This window comes from Diuraphis noxia, unplaced genomic scaffold, assembly GCF_037042655.1.
Source record: "Diuraphis noxia isolate RWA-SAM2 unplaced genomic scaffold, SU_Dnox_SAM2 contig0003, whole genome shotgun sequence".
In the NCBI taxonomy this organism is placed as follows: Eukaryota; Metazoa; Arthropoda; class Insecta; order Hemiptera; family Aphididae; genus Diuraphis; species Diuraphis noxia.
In genome coordinates, this window is record NW_028301713.1 from 66,092,035 (window position 1) to 66,117,140 (window position 25,106).

The 25,106-nt window shown below is 29.2% G+C and overlaps 1 protein-coding gene across 3 annotated transcripts; it reads right to left on the reverse strand.

Annotated features, from left to right (window-relative positions):
* Positions 1-1,509: 1,509 nt before the first annotated feature.
* Positions 1,510-20,362, reverse strand: sgl (UDP-glucose 6-dehydrogenase sgl). 3 transcript variants are annotated; one of them, XM_089221815.1, is made up of 10 exons: positions 20,158-20,362; positions 9,216-9,399; positions 9,008-9,145; positions 6,612-6,776; positions 6,136-6,333; positions 5,900-6,047; positions 5,690-5,784; positions 5,389-5,592; positions 4,684-4,839; positions 1,510-2,861 (listed from the first exon to the last, which is right to left on the reverse strand). In XM_089221815.1, exons 2-10 carry the CDS (start codon positions 9,372-9,374, stop codon positions 2,733-2,735), a joined length of 1,392 nt encoding a protein of 463 aa, XP_089077941.1. In that variant the 5' UTR covers positions 9,375-9,399; positions 20,158-20,362; the 3' UTR covers positions 1,510-2,732. The 3 variants fall into 3 exon arrangements, with proteins under 3 accessions (XP_089077941.1, XP_089077940.1, XP_089077942.1); XM_089221814.1 differs by lacking the exon at positions 20,158-20,362 and adding an exon at positions 19,557-19,787; XM_089221816.1 differs by lacking the exon at positions 20,158-20,362 and adding an exon at positions 18,297-18,507.
* Between the last annotated feature and the right edge of the window lie 4,744 nt (positions 20,363-25,106).

The window sequence follows — 25,106 nt, forward strand, 5'->3', positions numbered from 1 at the left end:
TTCACATGGCATGCATAGGCCACATAAACCTAGATAGGTCGAAAGTGTATAAAAATAACACGAACTGAACAAAATAATGTATGGTAACGCGAGGTCCCTTATGGACCTGCCCGTCTATCGTTGACTTATTTTGATTTTTTTTTTTTGGTTTTTCCGTTAACTTAGTTCACTGTAATTTTTGGGATATCGGCAATCGTCTTTTGACAAATACCTATAGATAATGGTTAAACAGATGGTAGACATATATTTTACAATTTAGTTAATCATAATTCATAAGTTTCTGCATATTAGAGATTCAGTGCTTCCACCGACAAATTTGTCTCGCGTTAATTTCGCACTGTATTCTTATTAAAAATTAAGAATTTAGTTCTACTCGACGTAGTTGTAGTTAGGTATTAGAAACTTGATAGGTATTCAAATGTAAAATAGTTGTTATCAAACTATTCTTATTATTACCATGTAGAAATTCGAAACAATCCACTTTTGCTTAAAACTGTCAAATTACTAAAATTTCATTCACAGTGTGTACCTAAATATTTAAACTTAGTTTTTGAATTGTTGAAAAAGTGTTTTTTAGGTCAAAAACCAGAATGCAAATTTCCTCAAGAATTTTACTTGGTAATGCAATTATTAAATATCAAAATTACATACGTTATATATCCAATTTCGTTTAATATACCTATCTAATCGTTTAAGTGGATGAAATGTTAACGATGTTTGTCAAATCACGTAAATGTGGAAACAGTTGTAAATATAGTTAAAAAATAAAAGTGTATTCAATTTTCTCATCATAGGCCCAAAAATGTAATTCAAGTGTTTTTTCATAGCCGGTTTAAAAATATCAAAACACAATTTTATAGACATTTATATACACTATAAAGTATACATGGAAATAGAAGAATTTTTCGTCATAATATACCATGTTACTTTTCTTCTATTTGTCTACACAATTTACATCGAACAACAACTTAACATGGCTTGCAGTAATAATAGATTGAGTCATATAAATGTAAGTGATCATTGGTAGATATAATTAATCAGATATATGTATTTATATTATGTTACTTTTTATTTATTTACTTGTATAGGTATTATGGTATTGGTTTATATGTATATGTACGTATTGTCTATACCTATACTTATCTAATATTTTGTAAACGCATTTAAATATATATATATATATATATATTTAATATTGAACGGAGCAAAAAAATTTCAATGATGTGTGTTTTGTATATCTACACTTTCTTAGCACAGGTACATATGCTACGGTATTTAATTTTAAAATCTTTCTGATGGAAAGGGAGTCTAGTGACTAGTTGGTTAGTTGGTATTTTTTTTGGGAGGAGATATTAAAAGTTGAAAATTCCAAGTATCTACTTTTCTTAATTCTTGGGATTTGGGAAAACGAAAATGTTCACACAAGACCAATGCATACCTTTCCTTTAAATGACAACAAATAAAATTATAAATTTATAATAATTATCATAAACAATTGAAGATACAAAATAATTAAATAAATATATATTTTATATTCTTACAAGTATAATATTCTTACCATCTAAATTTTAAGTATAAATAATTGATCATTTAATGAACCAATACAATTGTTTTTTTCTTACAATTACATATTTATGTTTTGCAATTGTACGAATCTATGAACTTGAAAACCAATCATTGTGGCCAAGTTTTCATGATTTAAAACCTTGTGATCATCGTAAATAAATGCTAGTTTTATCATAACCCAACTTATAGGACATAATATCATGTTATTTAATTACAAAAATTAAACCATTTAGGTAGACGCCTAATATGTATAATATTTTAATAATAAATTTAAAAACACATCATTCAATTATTGTACAATCATTACATTCGTCTACAATACATTCTCAGAATGTGTTTCTAAATTTGAATAATCTAAAATAAAATAATAACAATACAATAAAATTAATATTTGACATGATTTATAAATAACTCTGTACGTTAAGATATAAAAATGTATCACATTCAGTTAAAATCAAAATAGAATAATAGATAATACTTTTCATCAAATAATTTATGCATTATATAAAACAGACATACTTATATAAACTAAAAAAAATTATTTTATTATTTCGTATTCGCATTATTGCATTAAGTAGTTATAATTTTCTTACACAATTTTATGTAAATGATAATAGGCTTAAAAAAAATAATACATCAAAACGACATAGATATACATACGTATAGCAGTATACATTATTACTGTAATAACAACATAAATATAAATTAAGTACCGTGTTGGTATAAATGTTAGTTAGAAAGCTTAATTAGATGACTACCGTTTGAAAAATTCATAATAACTTTTTGTTTTCTTTTTACATTTTAACTTAACTTGGATATTACAATATTTTCCCTTTAAATGACAATCAATATAACTTAAAAGTATAATTAGTTTATCAATAATAATAAAAATTTAGAATACAGACAAAAATATATATTTAAACATTTTATATAGTTACAACATTAAAATATATATATCCTTACTACTTATAGTAATTCATTTCTTATTTTAAGTATGAGGCCATGTCATGTATAAATTGATCAATAAGGTGTTAAGGTTATGTAAAAACTATGAAGTATAAATGTAAAAAAATATATAATATAATTACTGATATTTTCTAGTGGTGGCAAGAATACTTAATCGATATGGTTAAATGGAAGACAATATGCGCCATACATTTTAAAATTCAACGCTTTCCAATTGTATGAACTTGGAAACCAATTGTGGCCAAGATTTCATGGTTCAGAATCTTGCGACCATCAAAAATAAATGCTGGTTTTATCATACGTTTATAAATTTTTTCATAATCCAAGTTCTAGAACATAATAATACATCGGTTGGTTGCAAATAAGAAATAACTATTAGTAGAGTAAAAGCATTAGACCATATTTTTAATAATGATAATTTTTCATCGGAAATAAATGTGTATTTTGTATTAAAAATTTAAAACATTATAAAATATGTATTATCTTTAAAATTTGGATCAATAATCGGAATCAAATACGTAAATTCTAAATATTGGATACAAATTTTAAAACAGATGTGTAAGTAAATATGTATATAACATATATGACATCCTAATAAAGGACAGAAAAAATTTGTTATAAAACGAAATGCTTTTTATTATTTGTATGATGAAATAATTTTAATTAAATGAATAAATGTATAGATATTATACTTTTCAACTTTAAATTTATAATAAATATTATTATTATTTTTTATCAGCGAAGAACCCACGGCAACATACGCCATTGGGTGTGGGGTGGTGCGGCGAGTGTTATTTTTGTAGGTTTTTAAGTTGGTAGGCTGGTAAAATTCGTGTTTGTAATACAAACACATATACCTATACACAGGTACCTATTTGTAACGATGTAATTTCAACCGATATAAGTTTGTTTGTCAATCGACGTCTATCTGACGAAGAAAAACTATTGGTAAGAGTTAATTATTATATAGATTATAAGACTATAGGTAATTAAAATGGTATTTTGACTGTTCAAGGTTTTAAAAAATGTATGGAAGCCCCAAAAAAATTATGACTTTCCGTTATTGGAACTTAATAAAGGCAGGAGCTTAAAATTTCAGTATGCATGGCTTGATAAATATTCTTGGCTTGCTTATTCTAAAGCTTTAAATGGTGCTTTTTGCAAGTACTGCGTAGTATTTGCTGGTAATACAGGTGGTGTTGGAAACCAGCCTTTGGGAAATCTTGTAATATCTCCTTTCCAGCAGTTTAAAAATGCACATAGAGTAAAAAAAAAAAAAACATTGTACCAAAATATAATTGTTTTTTTGATCTTTTAAAACTTATCTTACACTTATCTGTACAGACTTTAGGTGTTCATCAAGCTAGAGAATATCATATTGCTTCAGTTACTGACTCTGAACATTTTATTAGAATAAAAGAAAATAACCAGCCGACAATAGTTGAAAAAATAGATTCTAACAGGTCAGCTTAACAAAACTCAATGCAATACTGTAAAATGAGTTGCATGAGTATATTATGTAGTAGAACTATAACACTTTATATGGTTAGTTATATTTTTATTACCAACACTCCACAGACGTGCTAAAATCATCGAAAATAGAAAAAGACTGATTCCGATCATAGAATGTGTTTTGTTGTGTGGACGTGAAGAAATTCTATTGAGAGGGCATAGTGACTATGGGAAAATAAAAGTTGATGAAATCATAGATGAGCTGGCATTAGACCCAAGAAAAATTGACCTTCTTTTATAAGTATTAAATGAGACTACTGAGATTGTTACTGATTATATTAAGATGTATTATAATATGAAAATTATATATTATAAAAATAAATATTTATATGCAATTTAAAGTAATTATGTCATTGTTGTGTTGTTGGGGGGTGTGGGGGGCGTAGCCCCCCACGGGTCTGTTTACTACAGTTCTTGTCATCCACCCCCTAGAAAAAATCCTAAATACGCCACTGGTTTGTATATGTGTGGCAAGGATATGTTGCTAAAAATTCCGGGCGGTCACCCATCCGGGAGCTAGCAATTGCGGCCGGTACGCACGCTCAGTGCGTTCCACAGATTGAGCGTACGACCTCGCCTCACCGAGTCACATAAATATTATTATATTTATAATAAAATGATTATTTCGTAAAAAATTACCACAAATTCGTCCCATTCGGTGCATATTACAATAGCGTGTGTAGAGTCTGCAGCTGTGTATGGATTATTGTGGATTTCAATAGACCTAATTACGTTTTCTGGATTATCTGTGACGTAAGGATGCGTGAGGTCTTTTTGGATTTGTTCTGGTTCCACCTAAAATCAATGATTTATTTTTCTATAAACAAATTATGTACCAAAATAATACCATAGAGATGATTCGATAAATGATTTAACGATAGCCCTAGGTATTTTATCACAATATTCTGTTCAACTTATTTTTAAAAAACAAGTTCACATCATAATGTTTCAATTAAATACCTACATATGCTGTACAACTCTTATTATTAATTTTATATCTTGTGTAATGAGTAATGATGTCAATTAATTTTAAATTATGTGATTTGTAGATAGAACCTACAATTATACAAACTAATATAGGTATTATAGTACAGCTATTAAACATGAAATTGAAATAAATGAGATATAATTATTGATAATTTAAATAAAGAATAAGAATGAGACACTCGTATACATATAGGTTCTGTGAATAACGATAATAATAGATAACCGTAGGTATTTTACATTGATCATTAGAAAATAAAACAGCATCCTCGTCAGTCGTCAAATGTTGTTTTCCCTTTTATAGAATTTCACATTTTATATAATATATTTCACCATACTTTTATTGTTCGTCGAACTCACCTTCGGGTCATAAATATTGAGTTTTGCTCCTTCATCGAGTAACGTCTTACCAACGTGTATTGCAGGTGACTCACGAGTATCACCCGTGTCTTTTTTAAACGCAAATCCAAACATTGTTATTTTTTTACCAGTGACCGTATTAAACAATGATTCAATAACTTTATTTGAAAATCTAGATTTTTGATAAACATTCATGTCCAGTACCTGTAGATAAAAATCGATCACAGTAATTTTATTTGTCAAATACCTATTGTAACACTATATAGATAATAAAGTTATATAAATAGAACGATTATTATACTTGTTGCCAATAAACAGCTACTTGTGGAAGATTTAAACATTCACATATGTAAACTAAATTTAGTAGATCTTTTTGAAAACAACTGCCTCCGAAACCTTTAAAATATTATTTGTATTTTTTAGGCAAAATGTGTCCAGCAATTGAAAACAAATTTAAGTTTGTCAAATCAGATGTTATAAGGAAACAAGGATTCACACAAATAATATTTACCGACTGACGCTTGTAGAAATTTTGGCCCAATTCTGGAATCGAGGCCTATGCCCTTAGCCACCTCACTGACATCTGCACCAGTCGCTTCACATATAACTGACATTGAGTTAATGCTGGAAATCCGTTGAGCTAGAAATGCATTAGCCGCCTGTGAACATGATACATTTTGGTAAATGTTACCATAATATACTTATTAATTATTATAATAAGACAAGTAAAACACGCTTTGAATTTACCAATTTGGTTAGTTCCGAAGACCAAGTGTTCGTCCTGAGGATTTTCTCTTCGGGTATCCAATTTGAATAGACTTTACTGAGTTCCTTAAAAGCCCACAAACCGTCGGCGGTCTCTTCGTGTCCTATAAGAACTCGGTCTGCATTTAATAGGTTTTCAACAGCCACGCCTTCTGACAAGAACTCGGGATTAGATAATACCTATATATATAGTAACAAATAATAACGTATACTATAATGCACAGTTCCAAACCACAATGGTTTTCGTTCAAATTTCATCTCGTATGCGAGATAAACATTTTGAAAGTGGACAAACAAATTATTGTATTATTTACTATAATGTATTTACCTTGTACGCGTCAAGGTCGATTACAGCTAGTAAAATGGTACGATACAATATATTGAATCATCCGAGTAGACTAACCATTAAATATGCATACATAATATCATATATATAACGTAAAAATATATTAACTTACTTGAAATTTAACATTTGGCTTGTGATTAGCACTTAAAATTTTTAATATGCTCTCCGCTGCACGCACCGGGACTGTACTTTTTTCCACTACAATTTTATCACTAGTTGAAACTTGGGCAATAGTTCTAGCACAGTTTTCAACGTACGTTAAGTCGGCAGCACGTCCCTATAATATAAATAGCAAAAATAATTAATATCAAATTATGTTCGGTGTTTTGTAAATACCTACAATATGGCATTTTCAATTTTATAACTAAGACAATATTTTTATGTATTTTTTTTTTAATTTTAACAAGAAATATACAATCTGTACCCTTGGGTTCAATAAGAATATGTGATATATATATATATTTTTTTTTACATGAAAACTTGAGGGAAGAAGCCATCCAGTGAAAGCACTACCTATTTGTTTATTATTTTTATTTTATATAATTTTAATTTATTCATTCAGTAAATATCGACACCGTTTTCTTTTCAGTCGTCGTGTAGGATTACCTGGAATTGTGTTCTAAGACAATATGAATACTTTAACTTAAGAGGACGTCTTAGCCACATTTGTTGTCTCCGTCTTACACGTACACATAGTAAATTTTCGTTCACTACCTAGTTTCAATAGTGACAATAGTGTGCTGTTAGTTTTTATGTTACAGTGAATTGGCTTATTATCAAACTTTTAAGTAAGTCTGTGTTATTTCGTTGATTTTTTATAATATTACATTTATAAATGAGTACATAAAGTATAATTGTATAAATATTTTAAAATGTACATATCTTGTTGAAAAAAATATTGTAAAAAACAACGCAAGAAAACTGCAGATGTTTTTACCAAAAATATTCATAGTGGGTTAGTTCACTCTAATATCAAAACTATCAGCACACTATTGAAATCAGTGAACGAACATTTGCTATATAGTACGTGTGTAAGACGGAGACAACACATGCGGTTGCAACGGCCTCTTAATATTTTTAATTAATGTACGCTCGCACACATACACACACACACATGCGCGCGCGCGTGCACAGTCATATAGGTGTCAATTCCGGGGGTGCTAAGGGTGCCCAGCACCTCCAAAGGCAAAATTAGTGCCTACCCCCGTATTAAATACGAGTAATAATAATTTATATTTTATATTATATATATTTATATCGTTTTTAGTACATACTTAAAATACTTTTAATATTTTTTTCAAAAAATAGTCTCTTGCAACTATATTTTAAATAAATTTATTGATTTATATTTTGATATACAGGACAATTTTTTTTTCTAACTGTTTAACTTGTTTTAATGTACATTAATTACATTATAACTTATAATAAAAGTTTCTATTGCCTTAAAATATGTACATATATCAATTTATTCGATAATAATCTTCTGTTTTATTTATATATATATATATTTTTTTTTTGAATATGTTGTAGAGTATTTGTGATTTTTAGAAAGTGTGAGCGGTGTAGCCTTTCAAGAGTAACTGATAAAGTGAAAAGTTGATTTTGGAGAGACTTGAGCACCCCCGAGTACTAAGTGGATTTGCGCCTATGCAGTTTATAGTCTAAGTATAATTTTATAAGCACGAATTAAAAATGGAAGTGTCATCTCCTATATGCCATTAATTTGCTTTATAATTATGATGTAAACAAGTGCCTATGAAATATGTTTAAACTGTATTTTAAATTTTAAAACAGAATATTTATACTTAATACAATACCGATTTATTTCTATACATTATTGACATTACTATAGTTCATAATATTAGCATATTCAAGATTCAAGTCTAACATGAGTTTGGATTAATAATTTTTTTTTTTTTGCTGACAATGATTTTACTCTGTAAGTCAATAAAAAATATAAAGGATTCTCATAACATATTATATTCTCAATTTTAATGTATCATCAAAATGTACCGTTCTTTTATTCTATTGGTGAAAAAACTGACTGACTGCAGTAAATTAATGTGCATTTTTAATAAGTACATTTAAATGCTGAGAATAGATGGAAATACCCTTTATAATTTAATTCTTTTATGATATAATTTTTATTAAAAAACGATCCAATAAAGAAATAATGCTCTTGTCGGATGCTTGTTTGGTGCGCAAAGTGTGCATTCTTAATTCCCTACATCTGCAGTTATCTATAGGTACTCGTTTTTTATTGTTTTCAATGATATTTAAATATTACATAATTACAATGAAATAATTCACTCGAACCAGTGTAAAAAAACGCACTGAGATTGTAATACATTATGGTACATGATACCGTACCGGGATTATAGGGAATAATTTTACACCGTTCTGGACCAATGAATTTCCAGATAGATGAAAAAAATACTTTTTCAAGTTCGGACCGTATAAGGACATAAAATTTATTTTTTTTAACAGGTAAATATTCACGCTACTTACTTTGCCTACTCCAAACGTCTTTGTAGGGGTGTTAACAGAAATAAAAATTAAATCTGCTTCTTGAATAGCTTCTTCGATGTTTGTGGAAAAGAACAAGTTTACATTTCTGCGTTTTTTTACAATGTCATCGAGTCCGGGCTAAAAATGACATAATGTTGAGTACAAATATGAAAAAAGTTAAAAAATACCACTTAATATTTTTAATCACTTCATAGATGGGCAATTTCTCTGAGTTCCACTGGGAAATTCGATGAGCGCTTATGTCTACAACCGTGACTTTTATGTGTGGACACTGCATTGCTATTACACTGCACGTGGGTCCACCAACATATCCAGCGCCTATACAGCATATTTTTGTGACCGCCATAGTGTCTTTAGCAGCTTATGAAAACCTGTTAAATTTAAAACAATAATCTTAAATCAGAACAAGAACACACATTCTTCATAAATAATCAACATAGGTAATAAAATATTATTGAAATGTTTAAATGTTCTATATAATAAAGTGCAAAATTGTAACAATTGACCATTGACCTGCATGTCGCAACTTGCAAGTGTATACAACCGTTGCTCAGCGTGGGCACATGATCGTTTTCTACCAAAAACGTACCCTTCTCTTTTCGGGTGCACACTAGTTTCCTCCCATTAGTCAAGTAATAAATATATGAATGGTTCCAAACATTTTCAAACATCATGTATCAAAATAAATTTATAATTTCAAGGTTAGTTTTTCGACCAAAACAAAAATTTATATAATACATTTAAAATAAAATGTAGAAAATTGTTTAAAATATAAGAATATTTAATATCTATACATATTAATGTCACAATATGCAATATGTATACTATTATTTAAAAAAAAAATATAATAATAATCAATTTTTGTCAATAATGTGTATAATTATAATAAATAGAGTGTAATAGAAAGACCTGACAAAAAAAAAAAAAAAAATGTTATGCCAGTTCTTCTTATGACAATTTTTTTAAATATTATGTGATAAATAAATAATTTAAGAAATATACCCATATCAGCATGCAAATTCTCAAAAATCATATTTTTTAAAAGTTATTGTGTTCCAAATTAATTTAACCCAAAAAATATTGAATCTAAAGAAACATTCTATAAAATAAACTATTTGACTTAGATAAATCTTTTTACCATCAAAATTTTTTTTATAATCAGATTCTATCTGTTACACCTCGTATATGTAAAAAAATAAACGTATAAGAATATAATTGTTGTAAAATAATGGCAAATATTAGTAATACTAATTAATATTATATACTTTATGTTATACTTATAGAATATTATTAAAATTATATAAATTGCATAAAATGTTATAAAATTAAATATAGAAAATTATTTAAATTGTAAAAATACCATTAAATTAACATTGTTTTTAAACTTATATTATACTTAATAATTATTGACAAACATTGTATATCATTGTTTTATTATTTTAAATTTATTATATGAATTTTTTTGGTCAAAAAGAGAAGGTTACGATTTTAATCGAACAGTGAATCAGCCGAAAAGGTAAGGGTATGGTTTTGGTCGAAATGGACTTGCCATTAATGTAATGCTGGCATAACCATTTTTCATGTCATTATAATCTATTTACTATTTGTTATTAATTTGACATGATGATATATTGTAACGATGCCAATTACAATGTATACATATACGATAAGATATATGTCACCCTTAAGAAAATAGATTTTTACTGCTATACTATTTTAATACAGTGGTTGTTTCCAAAACTAGTAGGCCTAGACTGGACAATGTAAATATCAATTTTTTTACACCATTTTACTTCTTTATTAATACTTAATTACCTTTGCTCTCATTTGAACCTTAATTATTATAAAAAATAGTAATTGCAATATTATATTTTATTTGATATTTGATTTTCAATAGGTACCTAATTTATCATTTATGAAGTATAAATAAACACTAAACACCTATATACAGTGTGACAGTGTTTAACAAAAAGATATGACAGAAAATGCCATATCTTTTAAATGTTTCATTTTTCATACATTTCCGTTACGCCTTGTATAATAAATACTATATACCTAACAATAAATATATATTATATTTATTATACTATATATTATAATATCAATAATTGAATAGAAATTTATATGCGGAATGCAATATATGATCATTTGGAAAATAACTTAAAGAAGTTCACTTTTAAATGCTACGCAATTAAAAACTAATATCACTGTAATAAAATTATTAGTAGGTATACGTCATAATATTGACTAGGTATCAAGAGTATCCTAACCAAACACATTAGGTTTAAGGTATGTAGTATGCATATCTATGGTGATATGCTATTTTAATACGAATCGATACACAAATATTTGAATATTAATTGATGTCACATTTTTTATCCTTCTTAACGTTTACCATAAATGAGTGGAAACTTTTTATGTTATTGTTTATTTTTTTTTATTAAGACGTAAAAAACTGAGTCGTTAGTTACTAATTTTAAAGCAATTTTTAAAGATATAAGATAACTCATAAATCATACCTCTTCGTGTGTTGATGTGTACCGTGTGAATTTGAAATAAATTAATGTGCACTGTACACTCTACAGTTATTAGTATATTGTATTACATTATATATTTATGATTAAATTAAATTAATACAATATTATATCATTATATCAGAAGTGGTTAGATACCAACCGAGTAATAACATTCTATAGTATATTACACAAATTTGTGTGCGGAAATGAAAACAGATAAAATAATTGAGTGTTTTAATGTATAACTTATTATATAGTCATCATTAGTATATCGTTGTGGTAATTATGTCGCTTATTATTTCTATTATTTTTTAATATCACTAATAAGTAATAAACTATCTATAATAATTATAATCAGAACTATATGATAGTGTCCAGAAGAGCATAAAAAATATTATAGTAGGTATTTATGTAGGTATTAACTTACATTTATAAAAACAATATCCTCAAAAAATATTCAGGTACTTTTATAGTTATATTAATTAAATAGTAATTAATTATAAAAATTAATTCGCTCTAAACGAATTTATTTATTAGTATAATGACGAAAACATTATATTTTTAGTTAGGTATAGTATTTTTGCAAATCTGACATATATCATTTGTACATATTATACGTGGCATAAGGCTCAAGAGTTATATAGAAGTTAAAATCGATCAAATATGCATGTAAATATATAGTAGATAGTTGCATAGGTATTTGGTACACCTATATCAATGTTGCATAAGAGTATATTATTTATAAAATCAATAACTATAATGTTGTTGAAATTTAAGCGAAAGAGGTCTAATAGAAAACGATAATATGTCATCGTAGGAATCGTCATCGTCAGTCCGTAATAAAAACATATTGCGTCATCAAAAATTTTGATAGAAAAATTTGGATTTTTGCTTACTTGTACACATTTTAAGATAATGAAAATACTTAAACATGCGTTCATCATTGAGTAGTCGTATACAATACAAAGAAATATTGAATATGCATATAAACATCAAGAAATAGGTATATGCACTTTTTTTCTAAATTGTATAATGTATAGGTAACATTGGCTAAACGCTAAAATATAATATATTTAAAATTTTCGTTTTTGAACTCGTCATAAATAATATGAAATGAATTTCTAGCTTGTTCAGCTATAAATCGAGAACATTCAGAAAAATATATAACACCAATAACTTTTGAGCCCCATACAACAGTAATCTAACATTTGAGTATTTTATTTTATTCTGATAAAACTAATTTTTATCTAAGTATATATTTAAATAGTCAAAATTTCAAATGGAACATCATAAAAAGTGCGCTTGTACTGTATATAATATACTTAAAAAATATGACAATATTTTAAGTACTTATAAGTACATACAACATACTATATCATACATTACATTTTATTAAATCGTATTTTTTAGTTATTTATTCATATAACACAACCTTTTAATAAAATCTTGAAATCTTCTCCTTTAAACCACAGCCGCTTAACACAAAGATATTCAAACTATATGTCGTGAGAGTTGGCGAAGAGAGCCGAGTAGTACCGGAAGTCCGGAAGCCAATATTATAATACAATTAATATAAATTATAAAAATTATTTTTGTATCGTGATGATGGGACCGATAACGAAACACATCACGCTACCATTTGAAGTTTTATTCTTAGAACAAAAGTCACTGTTGTTATCAACCAATATGGCCATAATATTGTATCCGTATTATTCAAAGTTTTTCATAAAATTTTGGGAGGTGTCAAAATGTTGTGAGCACACAAAGGAGCTGCAATATGAAAAAGTTTGAATATCTCTGCCTTAATAAGTGCATAAATCAGTCCGGATTTATCTGCAGTCGATAAGTGTACACGAGTTTGCTCGCTTCCTGTTATTATCAGCTGTCGACTGACTCATACGCACTTATGTCCACTAATAGATATTCACCATGCCTCGCGGCCCGTAAGATGACGGCAAGTAGCAGAAGGCAAGCTATGGCAAGACCTTAACAAATCAAAACGTAATGTATCCGCTGCTTACATTTCTCCGAGATCAAATGATAAAAACATAAATAAAAATTTAGTTTTCTAAACCTTTGTGCTGTATTTACCTGCAGTGAACGAAGGCTCGGGTGAAAACGCATTGTTCGCCACCCATAATGGTAATACCATTTTCCGTGAGGAACAATCTCGGAATTATAGAACATAAGACCTTGGGGGTAATTATTGTAATTTAAGAAAATTATCGAATACCTGAAACCGAGCTGAAGCAGTGGCTTCGATCGCTATAATATGATGTTTTACTACTTGTTGCGTACAGCCACATATTAATCATATTATTTTTGTATGGAGTACATCGGCGGGCACTATGTTAACAGGAACAAGAAAATAATATATTATGTTTTTATTATTCAATATTTATAGTATCACACGTCATTCACTATTGCGGGATAACATGGTCTATATGGGGTGGGTGGTAGAATATAGGTAGCCGACAGGATCAAGATTTCACAACATGATTTTTAAAGACGTTAGTGCCACTGATCAGAATGAAATAGCTGCCGAATATTAAACGCAACTCGCACCAATTAAGGGTAGTAAAATTAAAAATCATAATTATGCAACGCTTAGCTCTAATAGTATCTCATATTATCTAGTTGAACTATACCATACGACAATTGAACGCATTTTGCAAATATTCAGAAGAACAAAATATCACCTACTGTCTATCAATTATGTTATTTTTTGTGGACTTCAAAACAAAAGTAACAATATTGATATGATTTTCACAATAGGTATTTCAAAACTACTATTCTAACTTCCGTTTCAATATTCAAGCCATACAATAAACCAGAGTCAATGGCATGACTGCCTGCACGCTCGCGGACTCACTAAGTCATATTATTCGCATAAATCTCGGTAAGTAAATTGTTGGAGAAGAGCACACTCGCAACTATCAACTCAGGAGTCAACACACATCGTCACATATTGGACTTTTCATAAAGAATAAATGTGTATAAAACTACTCACCTCGAAGGCTCGAACAATAAACAACAATAGGGGGAAAAAAATGGTAAAACGTCTTCCTTTCATTCCTAACCATAACTCTGCGCATGTTTTGGAATCCCTACGGTACTACCAACCGTCACGGTTGAACATACCTACGCTAATTTCACGGCCATCTAGCCACCAACGTATATCACTTACCGGATAATAATATTATATATACGTACTACTAAATTGCTTACATTTCTTATGAATTTAAAATCATTAACAATCAATCAATTAACTTTACAATACTTCCAACTAGTGTTCGTATATTGAATTAAATATGTTTACAATTTTACATTAATAAAATTTTTGTTATATACTATTATAAAATTTCATTCAACATACCATATACTATATAGGTATAAATGTGTGTTTTTCAGTGGCGCCGAAGCCCATGTTGACGACAGCCATGGCCGTGGCCCGACCGACCTTTTTTTTTTGAAAAATGTGGCCGAAAGGTAATAGATGTATAAATGCGTATGACGTAGTATTGCGTATAATTTACCGCAAAACCATTAATTCCTTATAAATAAATATTCTTAACTGCAATATACAGCGTATACTAATGTATCGTAGTTGTATTATTGATGATTAATTGGAAACATTAATACTGCAGTTACACTACATTGTATTATTATACCTACTTGGCGGCACACATTAATAATTGATAAATGTTTACAAATAATATGCAAAGTATGCATCATTAACATCATATAAAATTTGTCTATTTTAATTGACTTAATACAAATAATAAAATATTAAATATAGTATAATTTTTATTTAAAATATGCATAAGTAAACGTTATTTTCTTAGGTATAGAAAAATTAAATATCTATTAATTTTAAAAACGATATTTAATTTTAAACTTAGACTTTATTAGAGTATAGAGTATGAAGTATATGAAGATGATTAATTATCTATAGGTGAAACTACAAACTAAAACTGACAGCTATACCTAAATCTACAATTGTTTAGTAGCAGATCTAGGATTTTTTATGGTGGATGCTATGTTGATTGTTGATAATAAAAAGCTTCTTAGGAACTTAAAAACAATTTCGGAGTGAAAAAAGTTGTTGGTAGTAGTTTACTATTAGTACTAACCTAACGCGATACCTGCAGATATCAAAGTAATTTATAAAAAGATATAAGTTCAATACGCAGAGCGGTGGGTGCTTTAACTCCCAAGCACCCCCCCCCCCCTTAATATCGCCACAGAAGTGTTCATAATTTATGAATATAAAAATGTAACTCGTGAAAATTGAAATTATTTAAAAACAATGAGAATTATGATAGAAAAAGAGTTAAAATATAAAATCCACAAAAATTAGTGCCTTAGTGAGATAATGTTCAATATTGCTTATAATATATTAATTAATATAAATTATCACGAATTATGTAGTAAGGGGTACTATATTTTAAAGTTAAGTATACTATATACACTGTATACAATTATAAACTTTTTAATATACTTGTACGTGTTTCTATTGATAACTTTAATAGTTTACCAACTTAAAATTAAATTAATTAAATTAAGAAGTTAAAATAAATATTTATTATAGCAATCGAATAAATTTTTTTCGTTTCATAGTAAAAGCTTGCTTGTTAAATAGTCCTAACTGGATTGAATTAATTAGTTAGTCTATATAGTTTCTAGACAGCTTAGCTAATGAACCTTAAAGGAAAATATTGACCGACTGATTAATGAAATTGTCTGATCTGCTGTTATGGCCGATGGATGATTACAACTGATGTAATATAGTGTTGGTATACTTATTTATGCGTATTCTACGTAACATAATATAAAGGAAATAGGTATCGTAGTACCTATACTAGTATAATATAATATTAGTGTCTTAATATGGAATGTGAAGAATGAAGGATTATAAATTATCAGAAGTATTATACAACTATAATGCAACCATATTAATTATTATTATTGTTATTATTAATTTTATTTATCACGTATTTTAAATAAAAATTAACTTACACTTTTAATGACTAATTCTTCAAATCCAAAGTATATAAAATATTTTATATCAACTGAAACTCAAATATTTGTAATAGGTTCATGAATCATTTCTGAGTAACTAATTTTATCTATAGGTATAGTTTATAGTTTATAGGTAATATTATACTATTCATATTCTAAAAATCTATAGTTAAAATTATACATGACTACGTGACATTATATATTTACAGGTGTCTACATATTTATACTTAATTTACAAATTTAATTTAAAAAAAAAATATATAACGATTTCTTTGAAATACGAAAATATATGATTTCATATTGCAGTAGTTGAGTTACCATGATGATAATAGATACGATCATAGTTAATTATATAATGTTATGCATGATTTGTCATTTAATATTTTACTGTAATTATTTACTGTAAATTATGCACATCATGATCCTCATAAAAACATGTAGGTAGATTATGGAATATTGTGTATGCCCATAATTTAAAAAGTATTGAGAAGTAAAAATTTAAATATAATATACCATTTGTCCATTTGTTATTAGTACTTATAGTTATACATCTTTTTAGTTATTTCATTATACTAATAACATTTATTAATTAATACTTAATAGGTATTTGATTTTACAATAAACTTATCAATGTTTAGTGAAGACGTATTAATAATTTAATAGTTAAGAGGACGCCATACGTGCTTTTGTTTTCTCTGTCTTACAAACACACAACATGGACAAGTTTACGTTTACAATAATACGTTTTACCCTGTAATTTTTAAAGTTAGAGTGAATTTACATCTTATAAAATTCAAAGGCAAGAATATTATCTGGAGGATCTCGAATGATTTTATTGATATTATAATTTTTAAGTAAGTTATGACCATTTTTAAACTTTTTTTTTGTTTTTGTACATTTTATTATGAACGATCTAACTTATTTAAAAATAATATCAATAAAATCTTCCAAGATGCGCTAGATATAATATTCATGACTTTAAATTTAATAACAGATAAATTCAATCTATAATTTTAAAAACTACAGAGTAAAATGTGACTTGTACGTTTGTAAGACGAAGACAACAAATGCCCGCGTGGCATCCTCTTAAGATCGATTAAACAAGTGCTTGAAAATATAAAAGATGAATAACATGATATAAAATTATACATCGTATTTCTATTTTGTAATCTCTGAAATTCTCAATAATTAGGAACCATACACCACGCAGATAACCGTGCACTAAAAATTATGAGTAGGTAGGTAAACAGTAATATTGTTATTATTCTGTATCCACTATACAATCACATTCTGTTTTCTTATATTAGGTACACGTCTGAAGCAGCAGAAAACTAATAAAAAGATGGTATACATATTTTCTCATCGTATATGGTATATATACCTTAATACCTGGTAAATACCATATTATATACGTATGTATATGCGTATAATATTATACCTATAACTCAATGTACTTATTAAAGAAGCACCATCTGCAGGTACTCTTCCTGACAAGTGACAATACAATATACATGAATTTATAACTATATTATTAATGAAATACAATTCCGAGCATTAGAAATTTAGAAATCATAAAGTTCCTATGGATAAGCGACGAGAAAAATATAATATTATACATTTTTTACCTAGTTTTTGACTTTTTGTCACAAGCTGTAATAAGCTAGAACTTCGTCAAAAAAACATTTGTACAACAATAATATTATATTGATTTATAATGAGTAATGACATACCTAACGTATAGTTTACCCTCTCCGAAGCATGCGATATTATTCGAGTCGTTATTTCAAAATACTCAATTGCATTTTCGTGAATACTGCGGTGTCATCGTCGTCAGACCAGCACACCGGTTCTTGAATAATAGTAGTTCGTAATGATATTAGGTACAGTAACACGATCCGTTGGGCGGACTAATAGGACGAGATGAACTCGCGTGAACAGAACAAAAATCGCACGTGTACGAGTACGACTACTACCACGCATCGAAATATACTCACAACATTATGCATAATATTATAATATTTTAATATACTTTTAAGCTCTCGTGAATATAATAGTATGTAATACGTCACATTGGAGTACACCTCTATAAATAGTTTGTGAACAGATGCGAATATCACAAATGAATAATCATTTTTCTACTGAAACAACCACTTAGGAAATCGATAATGTCACTTAGTATTGTTAGGTTATTAATTATTATATATTATAATATATGTATATATATATATATATATATATATGATATCATGTCAATATAAATATAGTATTTATATAATTATACTTATATTATACTCGTGACAGGCTGGTGCCTTATATCAAGTGCGTGGCTTTACACGTCATACGACATTCTCATAATATCAAATCTTAGAAAACACTAGATCCACTTTATTATATAATATTACGTGGTCCACGACCCACACAAAAGAGCTCATAACGAAGCTGGCGTACGCTTCGTACACAAGCAACTCCCAGAGTCCTGAACCTACGTAATTTTGATTTTTTTTTTTTTAAATTCAAAGGACTACACTCATCGCGATCAAATTAATATTATTTTTGCTACTCGAAACACATTATTTCTCAGCAACATGTAAGGTACTCGTCCTGCATCGTTTCCGAACGATTAATCCGATTTACCGAGTATACATCGCACATGCATCGATTGGACTCTAAAATGACTAAAACTAGAACCCATGACACTTTAATAGTGTTCTCATATTCATGACCAATGCATTGTCTACCCAACAATAAGTAGCTGCGTCAAACGGGACGAAATTAGAAAAAAAAATTAAAAAAAAAAAACCGAATACACCGGCTATAAAGGATGACTTTCGTTGGGAACTCGTTGAACATACTTACGGTGGCAGGTACATAATACTATATTTATCGTCAAGACGTTAACACTTCAAATGAGTGAGGCGAACAATATCAGACAGCACATGCAAGTAAATGTAATAATTTATTGTTATTATAGTCGGTCAAATTATTATTACCGTGGATGTGGGTGGTATCGGAACTTGGCGTATTTTGACCGGCAGCGTGATAACGTCGCTCGCGGACTGTGATAAGCGGTCGGCGTGTAGCAACACAGAAGCGCAGCAGGGCAGACGTCACCGTTTTATCGATCAACGGCGCGCGCGCGCGCACACACACACACTAACAAACACTCGCAGTCGGACACGAACGGATCAACGGACACGCACACAGTGCCACAGTGGTACGCTCTGCGGCGGCGGCGACACGGTCGTTGCGACGCAGCGCCGAGTCGGTGACGACGGATCACGAGCTGATCCGGCGGCGGCGGCGGCGGCTGACGTGGCCACGCGTTGCCCGGGCTACGCCGTGTTGATGTTTGTTGTGGTGGGGGGAGGGTCAGTCTGCGGCCGTTGACGCGTACCGCCGCCAGACGCCAGTGGCCACGCTGCTTGGTTCGCAATGCGACGGCACGTAGTCTTACTAGTCTTTATATACTTATCTATCGCGTCTGTCGGGATGCGTCGCAGAAATATTATTAATAATTATTATGCTACTTGATGGTGATATTATAATTTATAATTATACCAGACGCCAGACTTATACGATTTATTACTGTACCTGTTGACGGAGCTGATCACACACGTTTCGGCGACGACTTGAGATGGTGGTGGGAATGTCGCCGTCTGTTGACCTGTGAGAGAGGAGACCGATGGTAAATAGATTTTTAAAAAAAGAAAGAAAGTGAAAACCGATCCGAGTGCACACAAACATTAGTCACCACTCTCAAAGCATTACACGTTTTCGTTAGGTTATTAATAGGTACAACGCGAAGAAGGCTGACCTGTCCATGATACTTCTCGACGCCGCACAGCCTTCTGCGATCTATTATAATTCTATATAGATCACTGGTCATGGGAAAATACGATCATCAGCTGTTGTTACGACGTGCGACGGTAGTGTGGTATCTTAGGTATAGTGGCAAGGACTTCGGTTATTGCTCGACATCAGATACCACGGTTATGATACATAATTAGGTATATGACCGCGGAACACCGGTTAAGAACCACTGGTATATGTCGTACGGTCCAAGTCGGCGGTGTAAATGTTTGCAGGTCGCATTTTCAACCCCTAAACAAATATCGGGGTTGTAAAAGTACTCTTTAGTCTTTAGCCACCCCAAAAGCGTATAAATACTGCAATATCATATAATAATATTGTTATCGAAAAGTACACATGATAATATGTTTTTAATTTTCTTAGAAGTAGTAGATATAATCATTGATTACCGAAGAACGCTACAACTTCTGCTGTGTTCGTGTGACAATATGACAATATTATATTAATACTCCTTGATTCGTTAATAATTCTGATTTTATTGACCAATTTATACACCACGGATTAGGTAAAATTGAAATATATCAACCATCCATATTAATATGTCTCATGGAAAGTGTATCCCATATCCTCTGCCATCATATAGTTGCCTTGCAGGTTGCCTTTGTTTTAAGAAAAAGATAGCTTAATAACTTATACGTCAGTGGTTCTCAAGCTGTGTGTAGAACCCTTGGGGCTCCGTGGCTCCCTGGTATCGGCGCAAATTAGGAGGGGGCTTTAGGGGGAAGGCTAAGCTCCTTCAAACGTTTCAATAGCTCCCCCAAACATTTCCTAAATTTTTTTTAAGCTTTATCAGCCTATTATTAGAGATCATAATGCAAAATTCGTGTTCTTTTTTTTAAGATTATGTAATTTGTAAATGAGACATGTCATGGTTGCATTAATTTTTAATTTTATTGTACATTGTAGACTTGTAGCTATAAGCCTTAATACCAGCTACCTACCAAGAACTAAGAATACTATTATAAGCATTCTTATCGCGGAGTTTATATGGTAGCAGCACATATTGATTAACCATTTGGTTAATAAAAAGTTTGAGAACCGCTGCTGTACCTACGCGTAATATCTTATACCGACGTTATACCCTATATTTTGTGTACCAAGTTCTAAACCTATTCTTTCCAAAAATCTGTTGTCTTTTCGACAAAGTTATCTCTCTCGCTTTTAATAGGTATAGATATAGATGGACCAATAATGTAAACTTTTTTGATTATCGTATATTATGTCGTCCTGGAACTTACTTTACACTCTGCTGCACGACGTTCTTTACTTTATATGTCAATATGATTATAAAACTCGATCGACGCGTGTAATAGTTATACTAAACATCTGCACGGTCCGGGTCGCCGGGACCCGGGACATAAGACAAATATTTATCTACAACTATATAATATGACTAATATTACAAATGTGAAATGTTGAATCTTTAGGTTTCAGGTCGAAAAAAAGTGATTATATCGTTTACCAATACTCCATTAAAACAACTGTGACCAATAGCAATATTAAGTGCGTTGCAATGTTGCATCCCAAACACAGATCGGAAAGATTGTCTACTGGATTTACGAAAATGTTGTAAGCTAACAAGACGTATTATCTGGCATGGTGATTGTGATTGTGGATTAGGGTTTCTAGAGTTTTGTTTACCAAATAATTAACTTAATGTAATTTCTTGTCAGGTGGCACTACTGAAGGTCTTCCTTTTCAAATATTCCTAATGTCATATAAATAAAATTTTGTCATTTGATTATTGTAAAAATAGATTGTAAATATTATATTCTTCTTAATAAAAAAATAAAAATAAAAAAATTTCAAACACCAAAAAAAAAAAGAGTTTTGTTTACAGCGAACGTACATTTTTAGAACCCAAGGAATGACATTAATTTTCTTGACAAAATGTATATTTTATTATTTTATTTTTATTTTTGTTTTCGAATATTGTCAAACTTATTTTAGCTATTCAATGCTATACCAACCAATTCTGCATTTTAAAAAGGGAGGAAAAAATAAAATATACATTTTGTTTTGTCACCCTAGTTGTTATACATATTATAATACCTACGCGCAGTCACACGGTCCTTGACTCGCGAGTCGAACACGGGTTGAATAATGTACCTATTGTTTTATTTTTCATGTCTATACGAGTATACGACCAGTCTTTATACAGAGTGATTCAAAAACCATACTCACCCCCTTGTTTCTTCAGTTAAGCAGTTACTCAAAACCTGATTTTGAAATTATTTAAAATACCTGCTTGAAGAATTCTAATTCTAATTCTTGAGATTTCTTATACTATTTAAGGAATGTTGTGTAGAGATACCTGATACACCCTTATTCAATTTTTCAAATGAGGACCTCTCCCCATTTTTTTTACTGTAAATCATTTAGCTAATTATTTCATCTTAAATTTAAATGAGTACCTATAGTTTTGAGTTATACAACATTGTGTAGGCTTTAAGGATAAAATAGGTCCATGATACCGGGTTTGGAAGATACAGGGCTATGGTGATTTCAATATTTTAATGATTAATATTGATATATTAACATTTATAATTTGTGATAATGGTCCTATTTTATAAAATTTGTATAATCAATATTAGAGTCAACATCACTTTTATAGATCAAATAGTTCAATTTTATATTTTTTAAAACCATTTTTAATGATAATTATATTAGGATATACGTTTTTAATAACTGATATAAACTCGTGCAAAAAAATAAATCAATATAATTATTAACTAAAACACAGCAAAAAGAGAGATTCTTGAAAAATAGAAGTTTGTTATCGCCACAGAATAATCCTTAAGTAATACTGTAATGTCCAGGCATTATTAAATAATTAACTAAACGACTAACATTGTTAATAAAAACTTTATTATAACCAACAAGGCAACATGGACATAACAACTGAACAAAGCTGCTTATTACCTTTTTAAAATTAACAGCTACTAATAACTAAATAATAACCAATTTGATTGTATGTGCCAGTGGCACCAACGTCGCATACACTACAAATACAATATAATCTTAAGAATTGGAAGACTACATGGTGTTTATGTATATATTTAAATTTAATTTGAATAAATTAATAAAGGGAAAAAGGGAGTGAGCATGAAGCTTGGCGAGTCCATGAATCACTCTGTAGTCTGTACTCTGTATAAACGATATATACATGGACATTATTATATTCAAATTCTTATTTCTTATTGTTTATACCCTATCAAAAAATATTGCACAAACTACGCCTACTTCCTTGTACATATTAATATGCATGCACGTGCAGGTAATTCGATATAATACTGCAAATATGCTATCTTATACCTACCTATCTAGTTATCGTACAATATTGTACTAAATACTAACTACTATTTCTATTTAACACTAAAATGTTTGCAGGCAGACAAAAGAGACATATACTAAGTATAGTACCTATGTATAATATATTATATTATAATATACCTACCTTCGATAATATATGAATATATTTTAATTATAATTTATAGTAGTAATAGTGCGCTGATATCATCTTAAATTATAGCCGATTACAAAATAAAGGTTAATATCTATAAATTTATACTTATAATTTATAACTATTATAATAAATTAATACAATTACATAAAATAATATAATAATTTTTTATACAATATAAAATTGATATCTGAGTAACTTACCATCAAATAGTTGCATAAAACTAGATTCAATTTCATTAGTCTTTTAGAAAAAATAAAATAATCATTACGTCTTCGGGATAAAGTTGGATGTCTCTATGAGAATATGAACAGCCAACATTGAACATAGTTATTTCCGGGCGTGTGAAAGCGATAACAACCTGAATAATAGTTTATAGTATTTTGGGAATGGGAAGTACGGCAGTCGGAAATACTTCAGAGTAAAGTTATCGCCGTATTCGTCGACGCATCGAAATATTATACAGTTTAATATTAATATATTATAGTCATTAATCTGCCGCAGCCCACAAGCATAACATTTAATCAATTACAAGTACATTAAAATTTAAAACTATACTTCATTTATTTAGCAATAACTAATAAAACTCATTGTTTTTATTTTTAGATTCTGAACGAAGTGATGAATGTATTGATTTTACAATGATGTGTGTGTGTGTTTTTTTTTCCGTGTCTGTGTACAGCATAACTAGTCGAAATAATGCTTCGATTTCAAACTTTGGGGGTGGTTTCCGATGTAAAATTGAATATCCTTGGTGCATTATAGAGGTCAAAAGTAAACATTTTCCAACAGTTTTCAAAAAAATCGAGAAAACAAAAAAAAAAATGACAGAAAAACAGGAATTTTTACGCAAAATCAGTTTTCAACCAAATCGATTTGTTTATATGGTTGTAATTCAAAAACTAATCGCTGTAAATACTTGAAATTTTAACCAAATGTTTATGTTAGTGTTATATATATACAGTTTAAAAATTTAATAAATTTTTTGACTTTTTTTGAGTTATTTATAGACCATTGAAATTTTCGATTTTTTTGAGAATTTTTTTTGAAGTGTCGGTAAAAAAATGTTGGACGACCAAAAAAACTTCAAAATTCTATACAAGGTTTCTTATGACTTGTTCTTATTGTAGCTAAAAAAAATTAAAAATCGTTAATCACAATTTTTTTTAATAAGCATTTATAGTTCAAATATTTACGAAAAATTTGC